Source organism: Helicoverpa armigera, chromosome 19, assembly GCF_030705265.1.
Source record: "Helicoverpa armigera isolate CAAS_96S chromosome 19, ASM3070526v1, whole genome shotgun sequence".
In the NCBI taxonomy this organism is placed as follows: domain Eukaryota; kingdom Metazoa; phylum Arthropoda; class Insecta; order Lepidoptera; family Noctuidae; genus Helicoverpa; species Helicoverpa armigera.
In genome coordinates, this window is record NC_087138.1 from 4769451 (window position 1) to 4792952 (window position 23502).

The 23502-nt window shown below is 37.2% G+C and overlaps 2 protein-coding genes across 12 annotated transcripts in view; one reads left to right on the forward strand and one right to left on the reverse strand.

Moving 5' to 3' along the window:
* The window catches only part of LOC110372955 (E3 ubiquitin-protein ligase goliath), a 470889-nt gene that overhangs the window by 373946 nt on the left and 73441 nt on the right, over positions 1–23502 (reverse strand). The window lies entirely within an intron of this gene.
* LOC110372990 (paired box protein Pax-6) overlaps positions 1–23502 on the forward strand; it is a 61414-nt gene that overhangs the window by 16828 nt on the left and 21084 nt on the right. For 5 of the 7 annotated variants that reach the window (XM_049841336.2, XM_049841334.2, XM_021330055.3 and 2 more), the window contains exons 3-5: positions 3364–3589; positions 7594–7786; positions 21116–21335. In XM_049841336.2, coding sequence (XP_049697293.1) covers positions 3364–3589; positions 7594–7786; positions 21116–21335 — 639 coding nt within the window. The remainder of the gene's footprint in view (positions 1–3363; positions 3590–7593; positions 7787–21115; positions 21336–23502) is intronic. The other 2 variants (XM_021330057.3, XM_021330056.3) reach the window with 1 other exon arrangement.

A 23502-nucleotide genomic window follows, 5' to 3' on the forward strand; every position in this document is an offset into this window, starting at 1 on the left:
TAGGTATGTCATGAGGAAACAAAGCTGCATAGTTTGTGTATAGAAATTGATTTAGCAACATTTTTTTGCTATAAAAATTGAAAAAAAATATGATGGAAATTATTGATTATTTTTAGTAAAGAGAGATACTGGAGATAAAACTAAAAATATGATGTTTAGTAAACGACAAGTCAGCAAATAAACAATGCGAGAGTTATCATACAATGTATTTAAGATAGATTATTTAAAATGTTTTGAATACACAGAGTCCTTATTATACTGAAATTAAAAATCTATCATAGGTGCACACTTTCACATAGAAAGCTTCACAAAATGATTTAAAAACCCACTGTTCTTTTTAATCCTCTAGCACCAATCTCTGCACCAAACAGGTTTAACTTTAAGTAAATACTCTATGGTACCAGAAATTAATGCGATCCGTTCCAAATTCAAATCGTTTGACAAGCTTCAGCGCATCCAATATGGCGACTACACGTTTAGCGTACAATTATACCTCCCCTATAGATTTAAGCAATTCAAAAACAGATACAAAATAATAATAAGAAGGGTATTTAAGTGGGGGATGAGACCAGGTGTGCCGCAGACAGGGTTGCAACCCCTATGTACTGTCTGTATTTATGTAAAGTTTGATTAATGTTTAATTTCGACATTTTTATCTATTTAGCGACAGTTTTTGTGCTGCTTTAAGTAAATGTTAAGGGGATGTTTTGGTGTCATTTTGTTTGCTTTTTGTGTCACAAGTTATAAATTATTTAAAGTATATTTCACTAGAAATATATAATAATAATTCACTGATATCTCTTGTTATAACTTCATTTAACACGCGTCATAATTATCACCCAAACAAAAAAACACATTACCAATCTTAAAACAACTTACCTATTACACTCAATGCTACCATAGTTCACTTCCCATCCACAAAACTTACCACTAACAAATCTTCCCGTTACACCCCGAACGCATCCAGGACATAAAAGTCACATCCTGAAATTATCTGCAATAAAACCACTCACACAAGCACATATATGGATACATATACTACGTATACGTACCTTGGCACATACAAAAAACTAAAAAAAATAAATAACAACAACTATAAATGAAATTTATAGCGTCGCACCCATAAAAACGGGGATTAAAAATAAATCGCTCGAATAAATTGCACCTCTGAAATTAAAACAGTCCCTCACACGACATGCGTACTTGCGCCGACGGTGGGTGTGACAATAGGACACAGGGGGAGCGGTAGCGGGAGCGATTTTGGAATGTTGGAATTCGTAAAAGAAATATAGGTTTTAATAGGTACAGTTAATTATTCGTAGCAGTATTTTTTCAATGTAGAACGTAATCTCTCGAATTATTAGATCAATTTTAATAACAATAATTGATTTATTTTGTAAGTAGAAAGCTACGTTACTCATTTAACTCGACTATGACTATTGTTTACTAAAAACACAGTCATTGTTGACATCGTAGGTAAAAGATGATGTATAAATAAAACGAGATAACATTAGTTTAGCAAGTAAATTATTGTCTGATGCCAATGCCAGTGAATTCTTATAGAAGCGTAGAGCTAGAGACAAATCCTATTTTGGCTATTCGATTCTAAGATTTACCTCGTTGCACTACTGAACTGCCCAAATCTGACAAACTCATCTCCAAACTTCTCTTACAACGAGAACACTATCATATTTCAACTCACTCACACCAAAAAGCAACCACATTCCCCAAAACGCTACCGCTATCGCTCCCGTCTATGCCATAACCTCCTCACTCCGTAGGGTGGGCGTACGATTGTCCATTGTTCTTTTAACGCGCGCTTGTTAGAGCGGCGCGGCGGCAAGGTGAACGCCAGCGCGATTAACAACGACTACGCGCCAACTCGCCACTCGAAACGCACACTTAATTGGCGAACGACTTGCTTATTAATTTGTCCGCGGCTGCAAGTGGGTTTAGGTTCTGGTGAATTTTTTTTTTTGGCATGGAGCTAGCTTGACGAAAAAGTAGTTTTCATTCATACTACCTATTCGAATTCGAATAGACAGTCAAAATTGTTAACATAGGTATCTGTTGGTTTTGTTTGACGCCAGAAGCCTCCCAAATGTAATGTCATAAAATGAGGAAAACTTTCAACCAAAAGTTCATTGAACTCTTTCTGACATGCGTGTGATATTTCCTCAAATCGTTTATCCATCAATAAGAAAATCCCCAGAAAGAAAAAGAAAAACAAAAGGCACTCGCTCCGGATTCGATGCACGAACTGCGAAAATTATACACGAGGCGACCGCAAAAAATTGACGGGCCAAAACAATGAACTTAGAGGCCCCACCCTTTAGGGCCTTAATCAAGGGCCTGGCCCAAATTCGCCCACAAATTGCATCCAATTGTTCACTTTTTACTGCGTGTTTGTGAGGGGTGGATAAAAAAGAATTGTCAGACCAACGGTTGAGCTCATCCGACCTAATGCACTCCTATTGAAGACTATTGGCTTGTAAACAGTTCGCGTGGTTATAATTGTGGACGGACCAACCGTCTAATTTGGCGCACGATTAAAGGATCCATGTATTCATTATTTGGAGTAATTTTGTTAGTTGGATATGTAGGAAAGGCTGGAGCTGTAGGTTTTGACAAATCAATGACACAAAAGTTATTATCTAAAGATCTATCTGAAATGATCTTGCAAAACAGATTGCAATTAAAAAAAACTTTGCCGTCCACAATATCGAAACCCAAAAATGTCGAAGCCGAATAAAAAACCGTTTTAACGGTTCTAACAAACAATGAACTCGAAAATATCTTCGTATCTTTAAAGATTAGATAAAAATTGTGGTTTTCTATCGTACACCGCGAAACCCCTTTTTTTAATGAAGATACTTTTGGCAAAGCGGATTATTTTTTTAAACGGGTTATGTTTTTTACACCCTTTTTAGGGAAAGATGGCCGCGGTCTATAGTTGGAGCAGATTATTGTCTAAGAGATAATATCAAAGGATGTTTCTATACGTGAGGATACCACTTAAATAAAATTGAGGAAGCGTCAGAATTTGAAGTGGTGCAGATGTGAAGTTTCATTGTTGAGATCTAAAGATCTTTTTCATATTTGGGTACAAAGAGGATTCAATTTTATTAGCAATATCTATCTATCAAAATCTATTGTCTATCTAATCCAAAGTTTGTTAAGTCCACCAGGTAAATAACCTAAAATGATGATCGTAAATAAAATCATATACTTCATGGTCATAGATTTTACCTCATACTCTTCAAAACAGCGATTGCCATTTTTCTAATCATATATCATAACCGACCAAAACTGCAAAAGAAACCTTTTCATTATCATTTTCACTAACTCTACCAAAACTTCCAGATGAGCTGATGCATAGCGCGGCGATGGGGGGCGGAGCCCTATTCGGGTGCTCCTCAGCCGGTCACAGTGGCATCAACCAGCTGGGTGGAGTCTACGTCAACGGCAGGCCGCTGCCAGACTCCACGCGGCAGAAGATCGTGGAGCTGGCGCACTCGGGGGCGCGGCCCTGCGACATCAGCCGCATCCTCCAGGTCTCCAACGGCTGCGTCTCCAAGATCCTCGGCAGGTCTGTTGGTTTTGAGTTTGGATTTTATGGACTTGTTTGTGGTAATGTTAGTTAGTAGCATGTGTGTTTAACGAGCTATCTAATAATGCTATGTTGATTTCTTTGATTATTATTTTCTTTTTTAAGCTTACCAATATTACTTTACTGTAATCATCTTGTACTTTATTCACTTTATCAGCTTCACAAAAATCTAAAAATACTTTTACTCATCCAAATCTTAAATCTACATAATCGCTCTTTGGCAACTCGTTATAATAGGTCCTTTATATAAATTTCAAGGCCTTCAGAATTATCCCGAGATAGAAAATTGCTTCTATACAAAGAGCATCATCTATCATAAAGTCTGACACTACTGAATTACTTACAACCCACCAAATGACACTTTTCATTTAGAAAAGTCTTTATGATAAGAACATATTGCTTGAAATTCCTTACTTATTATCGCGAGCCTGTCAAATCGAAAAGAAAGACCTAATTCTTTGCAATTCCATTCATCCACCGTGTTACCAAGGAACAAGCACCCATAACAATTAAAACGAATACTATTACACGAATAAACGAATTATTTCACACAAAACCTATTGTAAGCCAACAAAAGTCAAAGAATCGATTATGTCTAAGTGCGATGGGGTCAAATTCTTACGCCACGCGTTAGCAAATTGATAGAATTCCCATAATACCGCCCAAGGAACCGCACAATGCTCCGACAAAACTGTCGTGGACAAAATTAAGGAATATTTCAATGACTTAATCAATACAATAGTTTGAGTTTGCATTCCCATAGTGTATTGTTTTTGTTGAATGGTTGACGTGTGCGCCGCGGGGATGCTAGCTGGGAATCGACATCGGGTGCCTGCGTTGGGGTGCCGGCTCTAATTTCGACGGCAATTTTATTGTTTGATTGCGATTTTATCTGGAGATCATGGAGGATTCCGGCCCTCCGATCGAGAGTGCTTATTGAAATGCCAGCAGTGGAGTATTCGTGTTAATCGTAATGGCATTGTTTTCGTAATGGTTTTAAATTACTGATTTGGTAAATCCCTTTAAAGCTATAACAGTTGTTGGAATACTCACTGTTTGCTCTACGCTTTCTAGTTCATGGAAATCGCAATGTTTAACGATTTTCATTTCTATATTTATCTTTCAGCCAGTGTCACACAAAACCAAGGCGTTTTAAACACACATACTCATTTCAATGGGAACCAAAAAAGTCAAAAGTCAATCGAACAATAAAAAAATGTAAAGACGTCAATCAAAGAACTAGACTCATTTTAATATAGGGTGTGCCTTTCAGGGCTGTCCCACGACCGCCCCTAAATAAAAATCAAAATAAAAACATTATTTTGCAGTAATTGGCACCCCTACTGTGGGAGACGGCTTGACGCCACTTCAAGAGATCTTATAGGAAAAATAAATTTGGCCCAGCGAACCCTATAATATCGCCCTGTGGGCACATGCTATTATTTTGTAATGTTTTGCTTGTTAAGATATTGGCGAAACAAGTTGTTTTTTGTGGGAAATATTTCGTATTGTTTGAATGATATTGGAGTTCTTGGTACCGAGATCTTTTTTTGTATTTTTTGACATACATTTTCATTAATTTGGCAGTTTTGGATACATACATACTTCCAATTTCTACTATATTATATTCGTTACGCTTCCTGATCTCATCAAGGCTCCCTCACTAATTATCCCAACTAACGGCTATCAGATCAACGTCATCCTGTCAATACTGACCAATACAACCAAAGACATTCGTTCTATAGGGACCTATTTCCTCGTTCAGCGTCACAACGGCTGCAAGTGCCTATATCGTTCTCACACACCCCTGGATATTCTTATCCTGCCAATTACTATAGAAAAGGGGTTGAAAAGTGTTCCTTAGAGCTCACAGAGAAAGGCAAGCGTAGCAGGACTCCTAATTAATGAGAATTCCTGCTGTTAATTCCCATTTTTGATCGCAATTCCCAGTGTTTTGGGAAACTTTTAGATTTCAGATATATGCGTCATGGGATGTCATATTAAAAATCCATATTTCATGATAAGATTTTTTAAAATAATTTCAATTATTGTTGAAGGGTTTGGATCCTGCAGAGATTCAAAATGTCCATTCAATATGCGTTTTTTTCTGCAACAAATCAAAATAACGTTTACGGACCTCCCCGTGGCATGTTTTCAATAGGGCGTACGTAACTCAGTTACTTTTGAATAACCACTTCAAAAACAATCTCTGATAAGTGGCCATTCGTTGCCCGGAGCCTATCTACATCTAATCTTCGACCCCTGATGTCATGCGCCACGGTTTTCCTCGCACTTGAGTGTCCATCGAATGGTGACAACGCTGTTGCAAATTGAATTGTACTGAGAACGAGCAATGGAATTGAAACAATGAATTAACATCGGTCTAGTGGCGGCGGTATTGTGGCCCAAGCGATACTGATTTCGATCAATTTATTATTGTTTGATGCAATAATTGCTCGGTTTGGCGACAATTTGTTTGCGATTTCTGTTCGTTTGTGGCCGGCAATTTAGTTACTTGATCAAAGTTTGGTTTTGGGTAGCGTTTTATTATTTTGTAATGAGTTGTCGAATATGTAATGGGGCGGCGAGATCGTTATTTATTCATTTGTTTTACAATTTATGTTACCTACGATACTGAGTTGCTCTGCTGAGTATAGAGAGAGCTTTTGCTTCTTCCACTATAATAAGTGTCCATGTACAGTTAGTTGGCATGACGTTTTTAATTTTCGTTTCTATTTTGACAAAAAAATTGTGTAGTTCAAAAAAATTGACACTCCAAATCCCCCCAAAAATACAATCTACCCCACCTACAGTTTACATGCCCTTTAATATTTACTAAAAGCACAACACATAATCAAAGTTCGTTCAACGTAAGGTTCTCAATTAAAAAGCAGTCACGGCCCTTCTTAAGCGCCCTTTACCAAATCCGCCCAAGGCGAGAGCGATCACAATCTGCGGGGCCTAATAACCCCGTAAATGTTTATTGACAATGCCTAAATAAACTTTATCGATGACAATTTCGATAATACTATGTTTGTTATTTGTTAGACTATTGTCTATTTGTAACGGTTTTTGAGCATGAGTGTTATATTTATTTTTCGTAGTTTCTTTTTTTGCTTAAATATTTGGCATGGTTTTTGCAATTTCTGTTGCTTCATCTGTGTCAACCTTAACGTTAACGACCGCGTAAATAACATGTACATTGGAAATACATAAATCTTCTTTTAATGCTACCACTAATTTTCATAGCTAACCACATAAAAGTAAAAAAAAATTAGTACATATGCAGGTGCCAATATTTCATCACCTAATTATTTCAAACCAGCATGATTACAACAAAGGTTCCAAACTGCTACTGAACATCTGACATCTCGATACATCGATAGCAACAACACATTCGAATCAAGATCCGAAATATCGACACATGTCTATCTCACAACAATGCTGCTTCAGACACATCCGATATCTATCCCACACATTTCAAACCATTTAAAACCTTACCCCTATTAAAATAAGGTACAACTTCCTCTAATGATCTCAGAGGACAATCAAACGGAATTTGGCAACGTTCTCTATAGGTACTTGAAGTTAAGGGGATGTAGGAGATTATGTTTGTAATTGTGTTTTAATAGTATTTCACTTGAATGGGGGATGTTCTGATAGTTTGTAGAAAATTGTTGGTTTGGTTGTTAAGTTGTGATGCATTTTGGTAGAGTGTTACGGATTATTTATGTAGCCTGACTTGACACTTCTATTCGTGTCTTTGAATGGAAAGTGTCACAAAATTACGTAGTTCTAATTTTTTTTTTAGATTTGTCTCGAAGCATAATTATGTCATAGGCCTTACATTTTCAAAGTTAACCCATAGGAACACAATACCATACAACACCACTAACCCAAGGCCACCACAAAACCACCCAACCTACCTTTGAGCAAAAAAGAACTAGCTCATTCGTCCTCTTCATCTTCCAAACTAAATTCAGCTTTGCACACAGATATTACGAAACGGGGTCCATTAAGCCCCGGGCGATTGGCGGCTCTAAGCCCAGGGTGGCTACGACCCCAGTTGTCCAGAAGATTGCTGACTACAAGAGGGAGTGCCCTTCGATCTTCGCCTGGGAGATCAGGGATCGTCTGCTGAGTGAAAACGTGTGCAATAACGACAATATACCTAGTGTGAGTATTGATTTGTTTTTCTTATATTTTAAGGCCAGGGACATAAGTACCTTTATTTTTTGAGCGACATCATTTCAGGATCGCGCTGTATAAGCAATCATCACTTAGGCGCCCAAACTCATGCGTTGCATTATCTACTGACTTCAATATAAAATGATCTTGAGATTAAAAACCATAGTGTGCATCAGTCCTTACTTGTAAAGTTCGGAGTATTGGTACAAACTTGGAGTCTTCAATCTTAGGACCCAGCAATGTTCTATGTTAATCTTTTCATTTCTAACTTAAGTTCTATGTATTCAACAAGCTATCATTGTAATTCAAGATCAGATACCGCAACTATTGCTAAAGTTAACCTAACTGTCTGGAGCAAACTTACTAGTACAATAGGTCAATACCAACATGTTCGTCTCCGTCTGTCTTGATAACTTGATACATAGACATAATAGATCGTCTACATAGAGAATATTCAAAACATATGCCTTGACACGTCAATCAAACTATGAGGATCCTACACAAGTAACTACAAAAGCCAATAACGTAAACGTCAAAATATTATCAGCAACACGATATATCTAATTGAATTCACAAAACATATGCTCAAGCACCCATTGTGCCGCCCATCAAAATAATCTGGACAAAGTTCGGTGACAATAATTCTCTTTTAATCCAATTTCGCAATTTTACATTTTAGGAGCATATGTTTCGGACGGACCCGGGACCATTGTCCGAAATCTTTTCAAGATGGACCACTGTGCTTACAAACGGTCCTTCTGTTATTGATGATGGCTTATAAAATTTTACTTCGGCATGTTTGATGCCGTTTTATTAGGTTTTTGTATGGACCCATACAAATACTGTCCCATTATACGGAGTTCATAAATTTTTCTATTCGATTCTGCTATTAGTTCTGTCAACTTTTATGTCAATAACAAATTGAATGTTGAATTGTGTTCGGGTAATATTGAGTGCTCATAGAAATGTAAAGAAAACCATTTTAAATGATGAACTATTAATCCCTGCGCGGCAATATTGGTGTAGTCCTCGAATGTGCGTAATTTTTTCTTCCTTTTTTAGGATATTGGTATCTGCTGCATGGTTTTAGTATTCCAAAGGTTAAAGTTTATTATACCTTTCGTCATTTAATACATACAAAACACACTCAATCTTATATCTCCTAAATAAATTCTAGTTCCCATAGCTTTTTATTCAGATAGACACACGCGTAACCAAACCAGATGTTTTATTTCACATAGCCTTAGACTATGAGGCTTTAAATCTAGGCCATGGCAATGCAAATAAAATAAAACTCCACAAGTTGCAATTACAACAACATCATAAAATCCATGTAAAGTAACGAGGCACGCCAGTATTCTACCCCACAATTAATGAGAGGAGTAAAAAAATTATAAAAACCACGGTTCTCTGCGAAAAATATCACGTACAAGATATAAAATAAAGCCATTGGTGATGTGACACGGCCGGTAATCGAACCTGACGGCTCCAACATCTGCCCGGCCAATCATGGCAAAAAATAACAAAGCGAACAATTTTTGTAATTTTTAGGGATCGCTCGTGGAAGAGCTTCTTCTATTCAAGAGTAAAAGTAAAAGTAGGTTTAATTAAAATGGAGAGTAAACTCATTCAGTTAGGATCTTTACATACAGTCAAACGATACAATAATAGTTTATAGCAGTATCTAACGACCTTTTCTCATCAAACAGTAGGTACAGTAAGTCAATAAAGAATGAGAAAAATAAGAAAACACATGTAAATACTTCTCTTCGATGAAAAAGAAACGAACTTTGCAACTATCAGCTAAAATTTAATCCCTAACGAACCCACAAGATACACCCAAAAATTCGTACAATTTTTTCAAGCACTCCAAACCAATTTTTCAGTTAATAATGTCAAAGTTCCATAATGTTTAGTGAATACGATGCGTGACACAAAGTAAACACTCGGTGACACAATAGCATACAAAAAATGTTTTGTTGCCCTTGAGTGTTGAGAATCAAAAATATTGGTTTTGTGGATATGTTACAATTATAAGGACGGGGATTTGTCATCGATGTGACATACTAAGTACAGATTTAAATTATCATCATCTGCCTAGCTTTTTCCCACTATGTTGAGGTCTGCTTCCAGTCTAACTGGATGCAGCTGAGAACCAGTGTGATTAAAACGATACAGATGTATGATACTTCAGCTGAAATAGAAACATATAACTTTAGGTCCGACAGTTACAGACTTATTGTCTTCATATAAACTCCAGAAATAAGGCTTCGAATTCTAAGTACATAAAGCCAGTCCGCTACATAAACCTCTACCTATAACTAATCATAAAAATACCTACATTATCCACCCTACGTAACAAGAGGACACAAAATCGAAATACCGAAAACCCCTAGAAGATTCGGCGCCAAAGGGGCTATTTTTATGACTGTCGTACCTACGCACTCGGCCCACTGGGCAAATAGGTGAAAGGGACCAGCCTATAGTCCACACACGTGTTAGAAGGGGACGAATATATGTCGTGCGTTCCGCTGCCTAGTCATAACGGTCGAATGGGCGTGATGTTTCTTACCAACTAAAAGCGGACAAAAATACGTGGAACAATCGATTAAGGCGCGCCGGCAGAACGGTGTAAGTGTAAAACTGTCAGAGAGGCTTATGTGATGTCGCCACCGCTTACCGCGTTCTTACTTGAATATGAAAGATATGTTAATATGTTACGGCATATACGATCATAGTATTTGCTAGTAATTGAGTCGTAGTTTTCATAAACATACTATATTTTTATCTATTTATAGAAAATCTTGGAAATTGAGAATTCTCAGAATATAAAATTCAGAATAAACAAACCCAAGAAAGATATCTAAATAAAACACTTATTTCTATTAAAGCTTCTAAACACTCAGGCTTACTACAAACATCAAATGAAGTAACTCAAAGCTACACACATTTTCGTTGCGTGTGGAAATCACTCAATCGCTGAAAACAAATTCCTAAAAGAGCGTCACATACGCCGCTTTTCTCCTAGGGCGCTATACAATAATTCCACGTTTACGCGTGAATGCACAGAATATTCGATATCTCTTTCACACTTGTGGTTATGCTGTAAGGATCTGCAGCGAGGTGTATCGCTGCCCTTGTCTCGCGGATTAACGTCAACTGCTTATGATGGCATAGGAATTGACGGTTTTAAGTCCACTGATATTTATGGTAATGTGAGGGAATTTTATACTAGGGTAAGGGAATTAAGTTGAGTATCTAGAAATAGTGATAATGTAAATTAATCCTTGAATTTGACATTATATAAGTATTTTTACAACCTTAGAAACAAATGATCACTCGAATCAAGAGAAAATAATGGGCTGAATACACGTATTTCACAGCATCTAAAATTCGATATCTTAGTGTGGTTAAAGACCAAAATTCAATGCAAAAACAAAAAAAAAAACTAAATTCCAAGATCTACAAAGATCGATTTGGAAGAACCGCAGAACACGAAAGCGGCAAACATAACCAATCAACAGTTGCGCCCAAGGACCGTTAAATACGATTTGGAGACACCTAATTTAAATTTAGAATTCATGAGCTCGATCGAGCGAGGCGCCCCGAGGAGGCTGATTCTGTCGAAGCGTTGAAACAAGAATGTTGCGAGGCTAGAGACGAATTTTTCACCGGAGAAAATGGTGGAAGAAATCTTAGCTAAAAAAATGCTTACAATGGTTAGACAGTACTGAGTACTGATATAGATGCAGAGTTTGTTTTCTTGACAAGTCCTAGAAAAATCTTTAATGATCTCTAAAAACTATATTAAAAAAAACATCATCAAAAGCCTAAGTTTATAAATAGATATATCTCCAAAATAAAACACAATGTAGCTCACGTCAGCATGGAAAATTTATTTATAAACTACCAAAGTTGTAGCTGTCAGAATTAGTCCTGAAACTTGACACCGCCGAAACGCTACTGTGAGGCATTTCGGAGGCTTCGTACGTATTATGTGGCGTATGAACGTTCTCGTTTTCGTTTACACGCAATACTCTTGTAATTGGAGACACCTTTTAGTTTAGTTTTGGTTAAAGTGTCGACGTGTTTACCTTTTTTAAGAGCATTAACAACTCTAATTAAGAGATATTTCACACTTATTATGTTAACAAAAATCTTGTTTAAACCACAATTATAGCGCCTGTTTCTCAACTAAGTTCAACAGCCAAAGAGTTATCCAAGAAACCGCTTAAGTGGCAGAGTCTAAGCTGTGGGAAAATCCAGCCAACCAGATAATCCCGAACACAGGGTTAGACGCAGCGATACTCGCGGCGAACTTGATAAGAAACAACTTAACTACAGCAAATGACACGATGTAACACAAAATATATTTTTAGAAATGGAAACTATAATTATCGACGATTACAATACGGTGTTTAAAACAGGGACAAAGCTCCCCACAGCCCTCTGTCACAGACTGTTGCTCTCGCTTACATCACGCTATGTGACATATTTGGTACTTTGACGCGCGTCCCTCAGGGGACTATATTTGGTCCTTTGATGAGTATCGAAGTAGTTTTGTATATTTTTGATACGTTATTATTGAACATGTAAATGTGAGTCAATGCAACAAAATATTTATTATGTTATATATTTTTTTCTATTGCCGTTAAGATTCGCAAGGCTATGATAAAGACGACTAGATTAGAATTTAATTCATTAAATTATCAAAACATTATCGATTCGTATAACATCCAAAAATTGAAGCGTACATTGCAAAAACTATCAATAGTTTGAACAACAAAAAGCCCACTTCAATCCAAATCACCGACAACAACTTAACATCTATAATGAACTGAGACAGACCGCCCCAATCTGTGCTCCCTAAGAGAATTGCAAAAAACGCCCCTACAACCGCACCCTACAATCGCTTTTCACCGGGGAATCGAACTCGGGTCTCCGCGGGTTAACTGTGTACGTTAAAATGTTTATAGATAATACTAATAGTAATTCTAGGGGATGAAGGCCCCTTCCTGTATGGGTATTTGTATTCATAGTAATGGTCTTTGTGAAGATACCTTTGGTATCGGATTGATGCTGAATGGTCATGGAAAAGTGGATAGATTAATGGTACAGGGATTTCCATTCAATGAGGATGTTTCTTTTGTACGTCTTTTTGGGGAGAAATCGTTTAGGTGATTAAGTATTACATGTAGGTCGCATTTCGGATTAGTATTTCGTAAATTATATTCTTCATTTTATACTTTCGCGTGACTGTGTGAACTAAATGAAATGTATTACGCCTCGGTTAAAAGATTAAACAATTACCAGGTTAACACGGCTGACAGCCTAGGGTGTGCCTTGACGTACTATTTTAGTATTAGGTACCTACTCGTGAACTCAATTTTGTAACAAAAAATCTTTTCTTATCAATACATCAACATCCATCTACAAAACTGTACAAAAATCACAAACAAATCAAGAAATCAGATCAAATACAAAACCATCGATATATGCTTGATCGATTGTAACGCCCAACAAATTCGATTAACCGCGTAAATGTCGATTTTCTAACATATTTTTTTTTGTGTCACGGACCACCAACGCCGGAGGATCTTAGCACTATCGTTCTCTGGATGATCTATTGCCTTGTTCGTGGTCAGGGTAATGAGGTGCAGTGAGCCAGCATAACTGAGGGCTGCCAACGAGGTTTTTGTCTAATTAGACGAATAATTGATTTAATTTGATAGTTGATATAAGGCGTATGAAAAAGCGTTAAAAGTGTTGCCGTGTCTTTAAAGTTTCCGTTGTATGTTTTAGGCGGTCAGAAATGATGGTCTGAAATCAACATATTAATTGTTTCATTTTGTAATTGTTCTTATATAACAAAACCTTTATGCAACAAAGTAATTGCTAAGAAAAGACATGGACCACCATCCTTGCATCCACGTCCACTCTCATAAACCAACATGACACTACAAATGATGAACGATTCTCACGTGAAATAAAATAATACCACATTTTAATGTTGGCGGCCCTGCCCGTGACACCTGTCAACTGTCATAGTGACGGGAGATCGCCCGCGTTCAGAAACGATCGCTAGACACTATCGCTCGTCGCGAAACTTGATATAATATGCTTGCTTTTAATTAGACGTTACGAGTTAGATGTTTATCTTAGTAATTATGGCCGGACATGTTAGTAATGTTGTTTGTTTTTACAAGTAGGTAATGGCCTTTTAAATCTAGATTATTTTGCTTAGCAATTCAAGTGATTTACTGTTCAAGAACACCTTGAATTGTAATTTATATCCCTCTTACGAAATTCACAAAAAACTGTTCCATTCACCTCAAAAATTTTATATATATAACAAATATATCAAAGCGATATTTCAACACAAAAATGCGTTTGCGCCGAGTTTGTCGCGGTGCGCACGCGCAGAGCCGCCTGTCACGAAGTTGAGCGGTGTCAGACGGATCGGGTTTCAGACCATGTACGGTAGTGGCGAGCTTATGGGCCCGCCAACTATTTCAATGTGTCGGAAATTAATTTTAATTTATTTTAAAGAGTTTTTTTTTCTTGTGTGATTTAGATTGTAGATAGTTGCATTTAGGACATATTTATTTATGTGAAGAAATAGTATTTGCGGGACCTATACTATTATCTACTAATATGTACCTATGTACCTAATATGACCTATAATATGTAGATATGAAATAGACTTTTGATAATGCATTTTTTCAATAAATCTTTCCTCAAAAACAAATCTTCGTCGCGATCAGCTGAACCTAATTAACTTGAGACTTAAAATATTTAAGTACCTACATATCTGTAACCAAAAAACATTTTATCGTCACACTTTAAAAGCTGTGCATATTTGAAAAAAAAACTCGTTTTAACCCCTGTACACACGGGCGGAGCACATTGCCGGTTGTCTAAAACTGCCGAAAGTTTTGGACCCTTTACACACATCGCTGGACACTAATTCGGTGCGCTCGACTCGAAAACGGCGTAAGTTGGAAACGTGTAAAAATAAAATTGTTTAGAAGTGATGATGAGAGATGGTTTATTGTGATTTTTTGTTGTTTATTTTTGCAATATTTTAGCATATTATAAATATTATTTTTTATCTTTTTACTTAATCTTATTTCTAATTATTTGTAAAATGTAGAAGACACACAGTTTTTTTTATTTTTTTTTATTTAAATTAACTTAAACTGAAACTTATTGTTCATGGTACGTAAAAGCACTTTTAAAGCACACTTAGAAATCTTAGAAAAAAAACCACTGAGGCAGGCGACCTATAGACCTATAGTACTATTAGATCCGACTAAACCCCGATCTTTAATTTTCAGGACGTTATAACACTCGCTAATGATTTCTTCAGATATTCAAATGTCTAACAAATTAATTACCCCTAACATCGGCTATCAAAACAGCCAATTAGCGAAACAAATTCTATAATATGTAGGTAGCTTAAAAACACAGCAGCTGCATTCAGCGTAGCGTATAAATTCAATAATATGGGAAAAAAACGATTAGGCGGGCGATTCTTCAAATAATGACAACTGAACAAATATTCTATAAAAAAGAAAACAGAAATAAATAGGTTAGTCTTGTTGAGACACGTGCCGGTTTTTTTATTTATTAACTATTTGTCGTAAAAAGTCGACTTTGGAAGTTCTTGGTTTTGGATTTTGCGTCATTGTGTCGAAAGTATTTTAAAATAGTTACATTTAAAAATATAAAAAATCACATAAAATCGGATAGTTAACTATTATTGTCATTAAAAAAATTTTGAAGCATTATTTTAATACTTCATGTATTTAAGTACATCAATCAAACAATCTCAATACGTTAGCAAATACTTATTACGTTGATTCCGTCATTAAATAAGCAGATATAAAATATATTTAAAAGTATCGATTAATTTACTCAGTACTGAGGAATAAATTATACCCAACCCATTCAATTTATATTTAGAACTGTCAGTTCCTAGCCACTTCAAACAAAATATCCACGTGGAAGGCAAAATAGAAAAAAAAATCCTTTAAAATTCTAATAGGAACGTACGCTCTTTAATCTTCCCGTGTACCCATCTGATTGGCCGCACGGCTGTCACGAACAGAATTCGCGTTTAAATGCACCGCTCCTATTGGTTAGGTCGGTGCTCGAAATTCAAAATGTTTTCGATATAATAGAGCCACTTTTTGTGCTAGCCTATTGGTACATTTGAATTTGGTAATTGGTTTTCAATCAGTCGATCAGTCTTAGTGGATGAGTGTGAGAACAATTTCTAATTTGACCTTTAACGATTTTGAACTGGATTTGTAGCGATAATTCTAATTAGTAATGCTACTCTTCCAATACATAATGAAACATTCAGCCCACACCGTTAAAAATGTAGGAAACTAAATTTTTAAGTTTCTGATACACGACATGCAAAATTTCAAAGAAAATAGATCAGTTTTTCCAGATTCTAAAACAGCTATAAATGATACCAGATTAACATACCCTGTGGGATTTTTAGGAAAAAAAATAGAGGCTTTTTCATATACACTGTATTTAAAGAAATATGTTAACCATATAAAACACCTTAAAAAATTATTTACCTACGTAAACCACATCCTATGGCCGACTTCTTTCACTTTTCCACAGTGTATCTCTTCATTTTTCATTGCACATCCATTTCCAAACTCACAACCATTTCCAATATGACCATACCGCGGCATAGCATAACGTCAATACATATAATATAACGTACCTACAATATGTGTATGGTTATCTACCGCGCTGGGTAGAGCATTATCTTCCATTAGTGGTACAAGGGATTAAATCAGACGTATAGCTTCCAATTTACTATGGTACTTATATTTTGTAATAGTTTTGCTTTTGGAGTTTATTATAATACAATACAGATAGTTTTCAAGTTTGTGGATTCCATTTTACCTGGTGAAAGTCCTGATCGGCATTTTTATTTCCATAACGTGTCTTTTCTCATAAGGATTCAGTCAAAGCCAGTAAGAAATTGATTTATATGTGGGAACGTCAGAAGGAGCCTCGCGGCGGTCATGGCTGTTACGTTGCATCTCGGGCGTTGCAACGCCCGGAATTCAAAAATAAAGGCACGCTTGTGTAGTCCACCGTTCCATTATTTGGTTTCCTAGCCATTTTATTCACAATCACACACAATCAGTAAGATGGAATTAGATTTCGAGCCAATAGGTTAGTATGTGCACAATTCAGTTGGCACCTGTCACCAGAATGACTGCTGCCATCACTCGTCGTGACACTTACTACTCTATTCGGGGTTACCCGCTCATAATTTTAATGTTATCAACGCGCCGACACGGCCGTCCTGCATTATCACACGTCCTCGTGTGTACCGTTTCATCTTACAGTCTACTCCGTTCGGTCACCCTGACCCCTCAAATAACTCCCTTTGCTCATGTTATACAACAACTTACAGTGGTTACAAGTTTGAAGTCCAAACGAAACAAAATGTTTCCCTAAAGTCACACATTTCCGTAAGTCAATGCCATACGGGCCATTTGCTGCCACACCGGTTAGTCATTACCACAGAGGCTAATCATTGCCACACAGGATACTTATTGCCACACAGGCTAGTCGTTGCCACATAGGCTAGTCGTTGCCACACAGGCTAGTCATGCCACACAGGCTAGTCATGCCACACAGGCTAGTCATGCCACACAGGCCAGTTATTGCCACACAGGCTAGTCGTTGCCACACAGGCTAGTCATTGCCACACAGGCTAGTCGTTGCCACACAGGCTAGTCATTGTCACACAGGCTAGTAGCTGTCACACAGGGTTCCCTTAGCCAAGCTATCAGACACATGTTACCAACTGTACCACGATGTATACGGGTCTCTTCCTGGTCACCCTGATGCCGTCACACAGGCCAACGAGTCTCTTCCAGGTCACCCCAATACCCATCATAGGTACAGCTTAAAACCAATAAAAACAACAGTACCGCAGACTTTACACAGGTCTCTTCTTGGTCACCCCGATGCCATCACGCAGGCCAATGGGTCTTTTTCAAGTCACCCCGATATCCGTCATTGGTACAACTTAGCGCCAAGTGTCACCAAAAATCTATCGTCTGATGCACATTCAATCAATCAATGACGCAAAAACTGATTTATTCTAACTTGAGGTTTTAATTTTTAACGCGATTGAAACTGCCTCAAGTTTACAAATGTCGTATGACAAATAACCTCAACATAAAGCAAAAATGGATCGATCTCACCGGTTGTCCACTCAAAGTGCGTGACGATGCGCACATCATACAGCGGCTTCACGCTCGCAGGCACCACGGAGATGCACGAGCACCGACACTCTAAACTCACGATGACACGTCAAGCTCCGCAGGCAGCTGGGATGCTCCATTCACGACCGTAATTTTGTCGCCATATTGCACAATAATCACCGTCATTGTTGAAACATGAAAATTAGATAAATTCGGTTAATTTTCTAGCATACCTTCGATAACAAGCTTGACTTGTAAAAAAAAAAAAAAAAATGGAAACCGATACCATTACCATGGTTACCACCGTGGTTACCATACTTATTCCTTCGCTGAAATTCTTTATAAATCTCCTTCTACAAACACCATTTTAAATAATCGACGTTCCATTTTTTTTTGAGTGTTTATTTAGCACTATAAGGATTGCAATTTTCACGTGGCAAATTCTCCCGAAACCAATCTGTTCACAAAATTCTTGTTCTACATAGACAGCTCCATGAACATTATGTTGCAGTACGAGATGTTTTCACACAGGATTCTTCCTTGTGTTAGCAGTATCGTATCAGACATAATTTTTTTTCGCTACTAGCGTTTTCAATTTTTTTGAGCACGTAGCAGGGCAATCCTGAACACATGTGGGCATTCGGATTACATCCCACTTCTGATGTGGGAACGTCAGAAGGAGCCTCGCGGCGGTCATGGCTGTTACGTTGCATCTCGGGCGTTGCAACGCCCGGAATTCAAAAATAAAGGCACGCTTGTGTAGTCCACCGTTCCATTATTTGGTTTCCTAGCCATTTTATTCACAATCACACACAATCAGTAAGATGGAATTAGATTTCGAGCCAATAGGTTAGTATGTGCACAATTCAGTTGGCACCTGTCACCAGAATGACTGCTGCCATCACTCGTCGTGACACTTACTACTCTATTCGGGGTTACCCGCTCATAATTTTAATGTTATCAACGCGCCGACATATATAAAAATAATATTGCTCACTGCATTTTTTTTATATTTTAAACTCATTGTAACGCCCATAAATCGTTTTCATTTAATTCATAATTAAACCCATCCTCTTCCGTATAATCAAAACGCCCTCCAAAATACTGAACATTGCCACGTCTTCTCTCACAAAGCCATTCATCTTCCATTCCAAATTTCGATTACGAACAAAATACCTAGCTGCAAAGAACAGCCTTACATTGTAATCGCCCCGACCGGTTTCCCGACCGTAGGGAAAAATACATTTCCCCGTTGCCAATGGCAACAAGAAAACAGATATTATACTTGGGGACGCCCCACCGATATAACTACCAGTACCACTGCTAAAATGGGCATACATAGAGTTTTATGCCTGTGTGGGTTAGGTTTTTACGCATGCGTAGTTTTCGGTGAAAGTAGATAGATATTGGGGTTTTTAGGCCCCCGGAGGTGCGGCGGTCAGGGGGAGGGAGCCCTAATCTGTGTCCCTTTGAGGCTCCCGATTGGAATTTAGTAATCATATTAGATTTTAAATTACACGTGTTAGGAAGTTAAAAGGGTGGGGTTGGAGGCGCAATTTATTTCCTATTAGATAGTTGTTTGGGATAGGGAAGTTATGTATCGCGTTATGTATGAGTGCCGTAGTTTCATTGATATGGATTCTGTCTAATGCTATGATAAGGGTTCCAATAGGGACTTATTGTTATTTCCTTCTCAGTAAAACATGACTTTGCACTGAAATAAAAATTGACCGATAAAATATTGGTAACCTCCAAGTCTTATTTAACCTTTAAGTACCGACGTGCGGTCTGAGAGGCCCCGGCAGATACTTGATTTGTTAGATTACCCTTTCCCCCGCACAATACCAATCCCCGCTTTTAAGTAGCTGTAAGTTTAGTGCCCATGTTGACGTTGGAACACGCAATGTTGTTGTCACATGCGTATTTGGTGAGTAATTACGTTTTGAAATTCCGACGCGGCCTCTCAGGCCTCACGTCGGTACTTACGTAAGTTTTTTGTTTTATTTTTTTGCTATAGTAAACTATTATTTTCACACATATTATGAACTATGGATACAACAGGGACTTCCCTTTAATAAGCAAAATAGTTGTGTGACAGATTTACAACAATCAAAGAGATCTCGGACATGTATAAATACACTGAATCCAAATAGTGATTGAGAGCTGGCTAGCGGATGAGGATTCCAGCGGATCAGAGGTAGACGACGTTGGCCAAGATTTTTGTCCAGAGCTGAGGAAGTCAAGACACGAAATACATGTCTGTCATGTAAACCTAAATTGAAAAGAAAATCAACTTATAAATGCTATTCGTGCAAAAAACACGTTTGTTTGCAGTGCGCGAAACAAGTATGCCCTGACTGTGTCTAGAATTGAAGGTGTAGTTGGACTGTGGACATTTTTTTTTCAGAAGGTTTATGTTCTTACAATTTTTTTTTTCTAAGAGTTATATTAGTCGTAAGTGAGAAATACTATTTGTTGTTATTCTGAGAGGAGTATTTTTTATGTTTTGGTTTTTTATAACGAATAGTCTGATTTTTCCCCAAAATTCAAGCCAAATATTATTGTAGTCTTATATTCAAAAAAATAATAAAGTTGACTACCTTTCTATATTTATTTATTTTCAAAACCCTTCATTTTTTGTCATAATGCAAGGACAAATAATTTAATTCATCACTTTCTTTAAAAAACTATATAATATACGCGGCCTCTCAGGCCTCACATCGGTACTAACGTTACAAAAAATGCACGTCGGTACTTAAAGGTTAAAAAATTGACGCAGTAACAGTCCCTTCAATGTAATGGAGAGTAAAACATTTCAGTGGTCATATTTAAAAAGTGTAAATAGGTACTACTACTATTAGTATGAGTTCTTGTTTTCGTGTAGCATGCCTAATGTAGGTACTCTATGATACAAAATATTTTCCCAATGAAAAACTTTGCTAAGATCATATCAACACTTAAGTAACTAACTTTCTCGATATATTTTAATACCTATAAGTTTCTATTTTAAAGACGTGCCATTCTAAATGTACAATCAAAACAGTTCTAACCAAATTCCTCCCTACAGGTTTCTTCCATCAACCGCGTCCTAAGAAACCTGGCTTCTCAAAAGGAGCAAGCAGCATCAGCCCAAAACGACAGCGTGTACGAAAAGCTAAGGATGTTCAACGGCCAAGCAGCCACTGGGTGGTGGTACCCTGGTCTACCGGCCGCACCTGCAGCCCCTGCGATACCTGCGCCTTTGCCCCCTCAGCTGAATAGGACGACCGCTGAGGAGCATAAACGAGGTTGGTTCTTATGTTTTTGGTAGTAAGGTTAAAAATTGTGTGTAGGTTGTTGAGGCTTGAAAAAGAGAGGACATTTTAAATCAAGTTAATTTCATGGCAGTCCGTGATTTATGAATGGGTGGCCTATAATTGTATTAGAGGTATGAAGTGTTTAGCGACTGTCCATCGATATGTTGGAAGATTTTTATATTTCAAAGCTCAGACTGAAAACTGGTATCCTCTTTCCCCTAACATTCGCTGTAATCCCACAGCGTAAAATATGTTGAAAACGTTTCCAAACAAACATTTTTCCATTAGCAAATCGCATTAAAAAAACTTCAGCTTTTGTCGACTCGATCGGATTAAACGTACAACAAACTATTCCATTCAATCGATAGTGAAAAACTATTGAAAAAATATATCTAGAAGTTTCAAAACACCAAAGCGTCAGGCGAACTAAAAATATGAATACCGCTTTTAGTTCCAAACGTTTGTACATAGTGCCCCTCTAGTGGAGCGTGATATGTATCGACCGGCACCTCTATATCGATATATCGATATGGCGTGACGTTCCACGACACTGCTAGATGTTCTTTTCCTATTTCGCTTTGACGCCGTGTCGCGACTCATGCCTTTGGGGACAACACGGATGGATAGGGCTGACACTTAAAGCAGATAAAGATCGATTAGTTCCTTACATAAGTCTGAAAATCGATAACTGCCCTTGAACTAGTATTTAATGAATTTTACAATTTTCCTGTTCTATTTTTACACCTACTTCTTCAGAAACTTTAAACCAAAAAAAACTAATTTAGCATGATATCTTTTCCGTGACTTACGAATAAGCTCAACAGTAATCCAATTACGCTATCAAGTATAATGCAAATTATCATAATTAAAACATCGGCTTCGTTTTAAATTGGACACGTTTTATCACCTTATGTCTGAGGCTAATTTCGATCCTACAGTCACAAACACGATATAAAGATTATCCTGTAATGCAAGGTGTGTGAATTTTTAATATTACACCACGCCCTACAGTTTGTCAGTCAATCGATCCATTTATAGTCAGTCATTTTTCAAATTCCATTCAATAGAGACGTACTAATTTGTATCAATAAGGCGCAAAGCTAAGACGCCAGGCATCGAAAGTCAAAGCTAACTCTAATTTCAACAGGGATTTAAGGACTAAATAGTATTAAACGAGCACTAGAATTTCATGAAACTCCTTTTCAAAGTCGCTGACGTCACAAAACAAGTGTCGCTGTGTTGCATAATTTTTTTCATCGTATTTAATAACCGTTGGAGCAGCCCTATAACCCCCTTTCTTACCCGGGTGGGGGCGGTACGTTGTTACCGCGTTTCTTCCTCAACACCTTACCACTGGGTTGTTGCGGCCCGCCAGATTATATGCCTCTTTTGTGTTTTATTTGTACTTATGTATTATGTATTTGTGTATGTATAAAAGTACATAGTTGTGTAAGTGTGAATGTATTAGTGTAATCTTGTTTGTGGTTGAGCTGTGCAGTTGTTTTCGGTGTTTGTAGGTAGGAATTGGGGTAACAGATTTCGTGGGTGGCAAATGTTGTGTTTGTTGAAGATGTTTTTGGAAAAATATGCTTTCAATTATCAAGCAATTCAATTAGCAAGGTTTATGACTGTAAAAAAATCTTAAAAATCAAGTACCATATTATCATTAAAAAGCCACATTCTAGTTTATGCCGTCACAATACGTGGTGGTATAATACGTGGTGGTTCTCTAATAATTCTTCGCAATACCATTAAATTCAAAGAACGGAAGGATATTGTGAACCTTTCTGTTGAGCGAGTAATTGAGATATCATGCGTTGAGCTTGAGCAGTTCATTGTAATGAGTGTATACAGGCCCCCATGTGCAACATATACAATTTTTGAAAAGCATCTGGAAGATGTATTATTCAAAATTTCTAATAATAATAAAACAGTTGTCGTCTGTGGAGACTTTAATATTAATATACTGGAAAATACTGCTATTGTTAATAATTTTATAACTCTATTTAAATCATACAACTTGTACAGTACATTTCTCGAGCCAACTAGAATAACTAGCACTAGTGCTACATGTATAGACAACATTTTCACAAACTTAAAACCTTTAAATAAACAAATTTTAAATGTGTTGGATTCTGATCACTCTGGTCAATTAGTT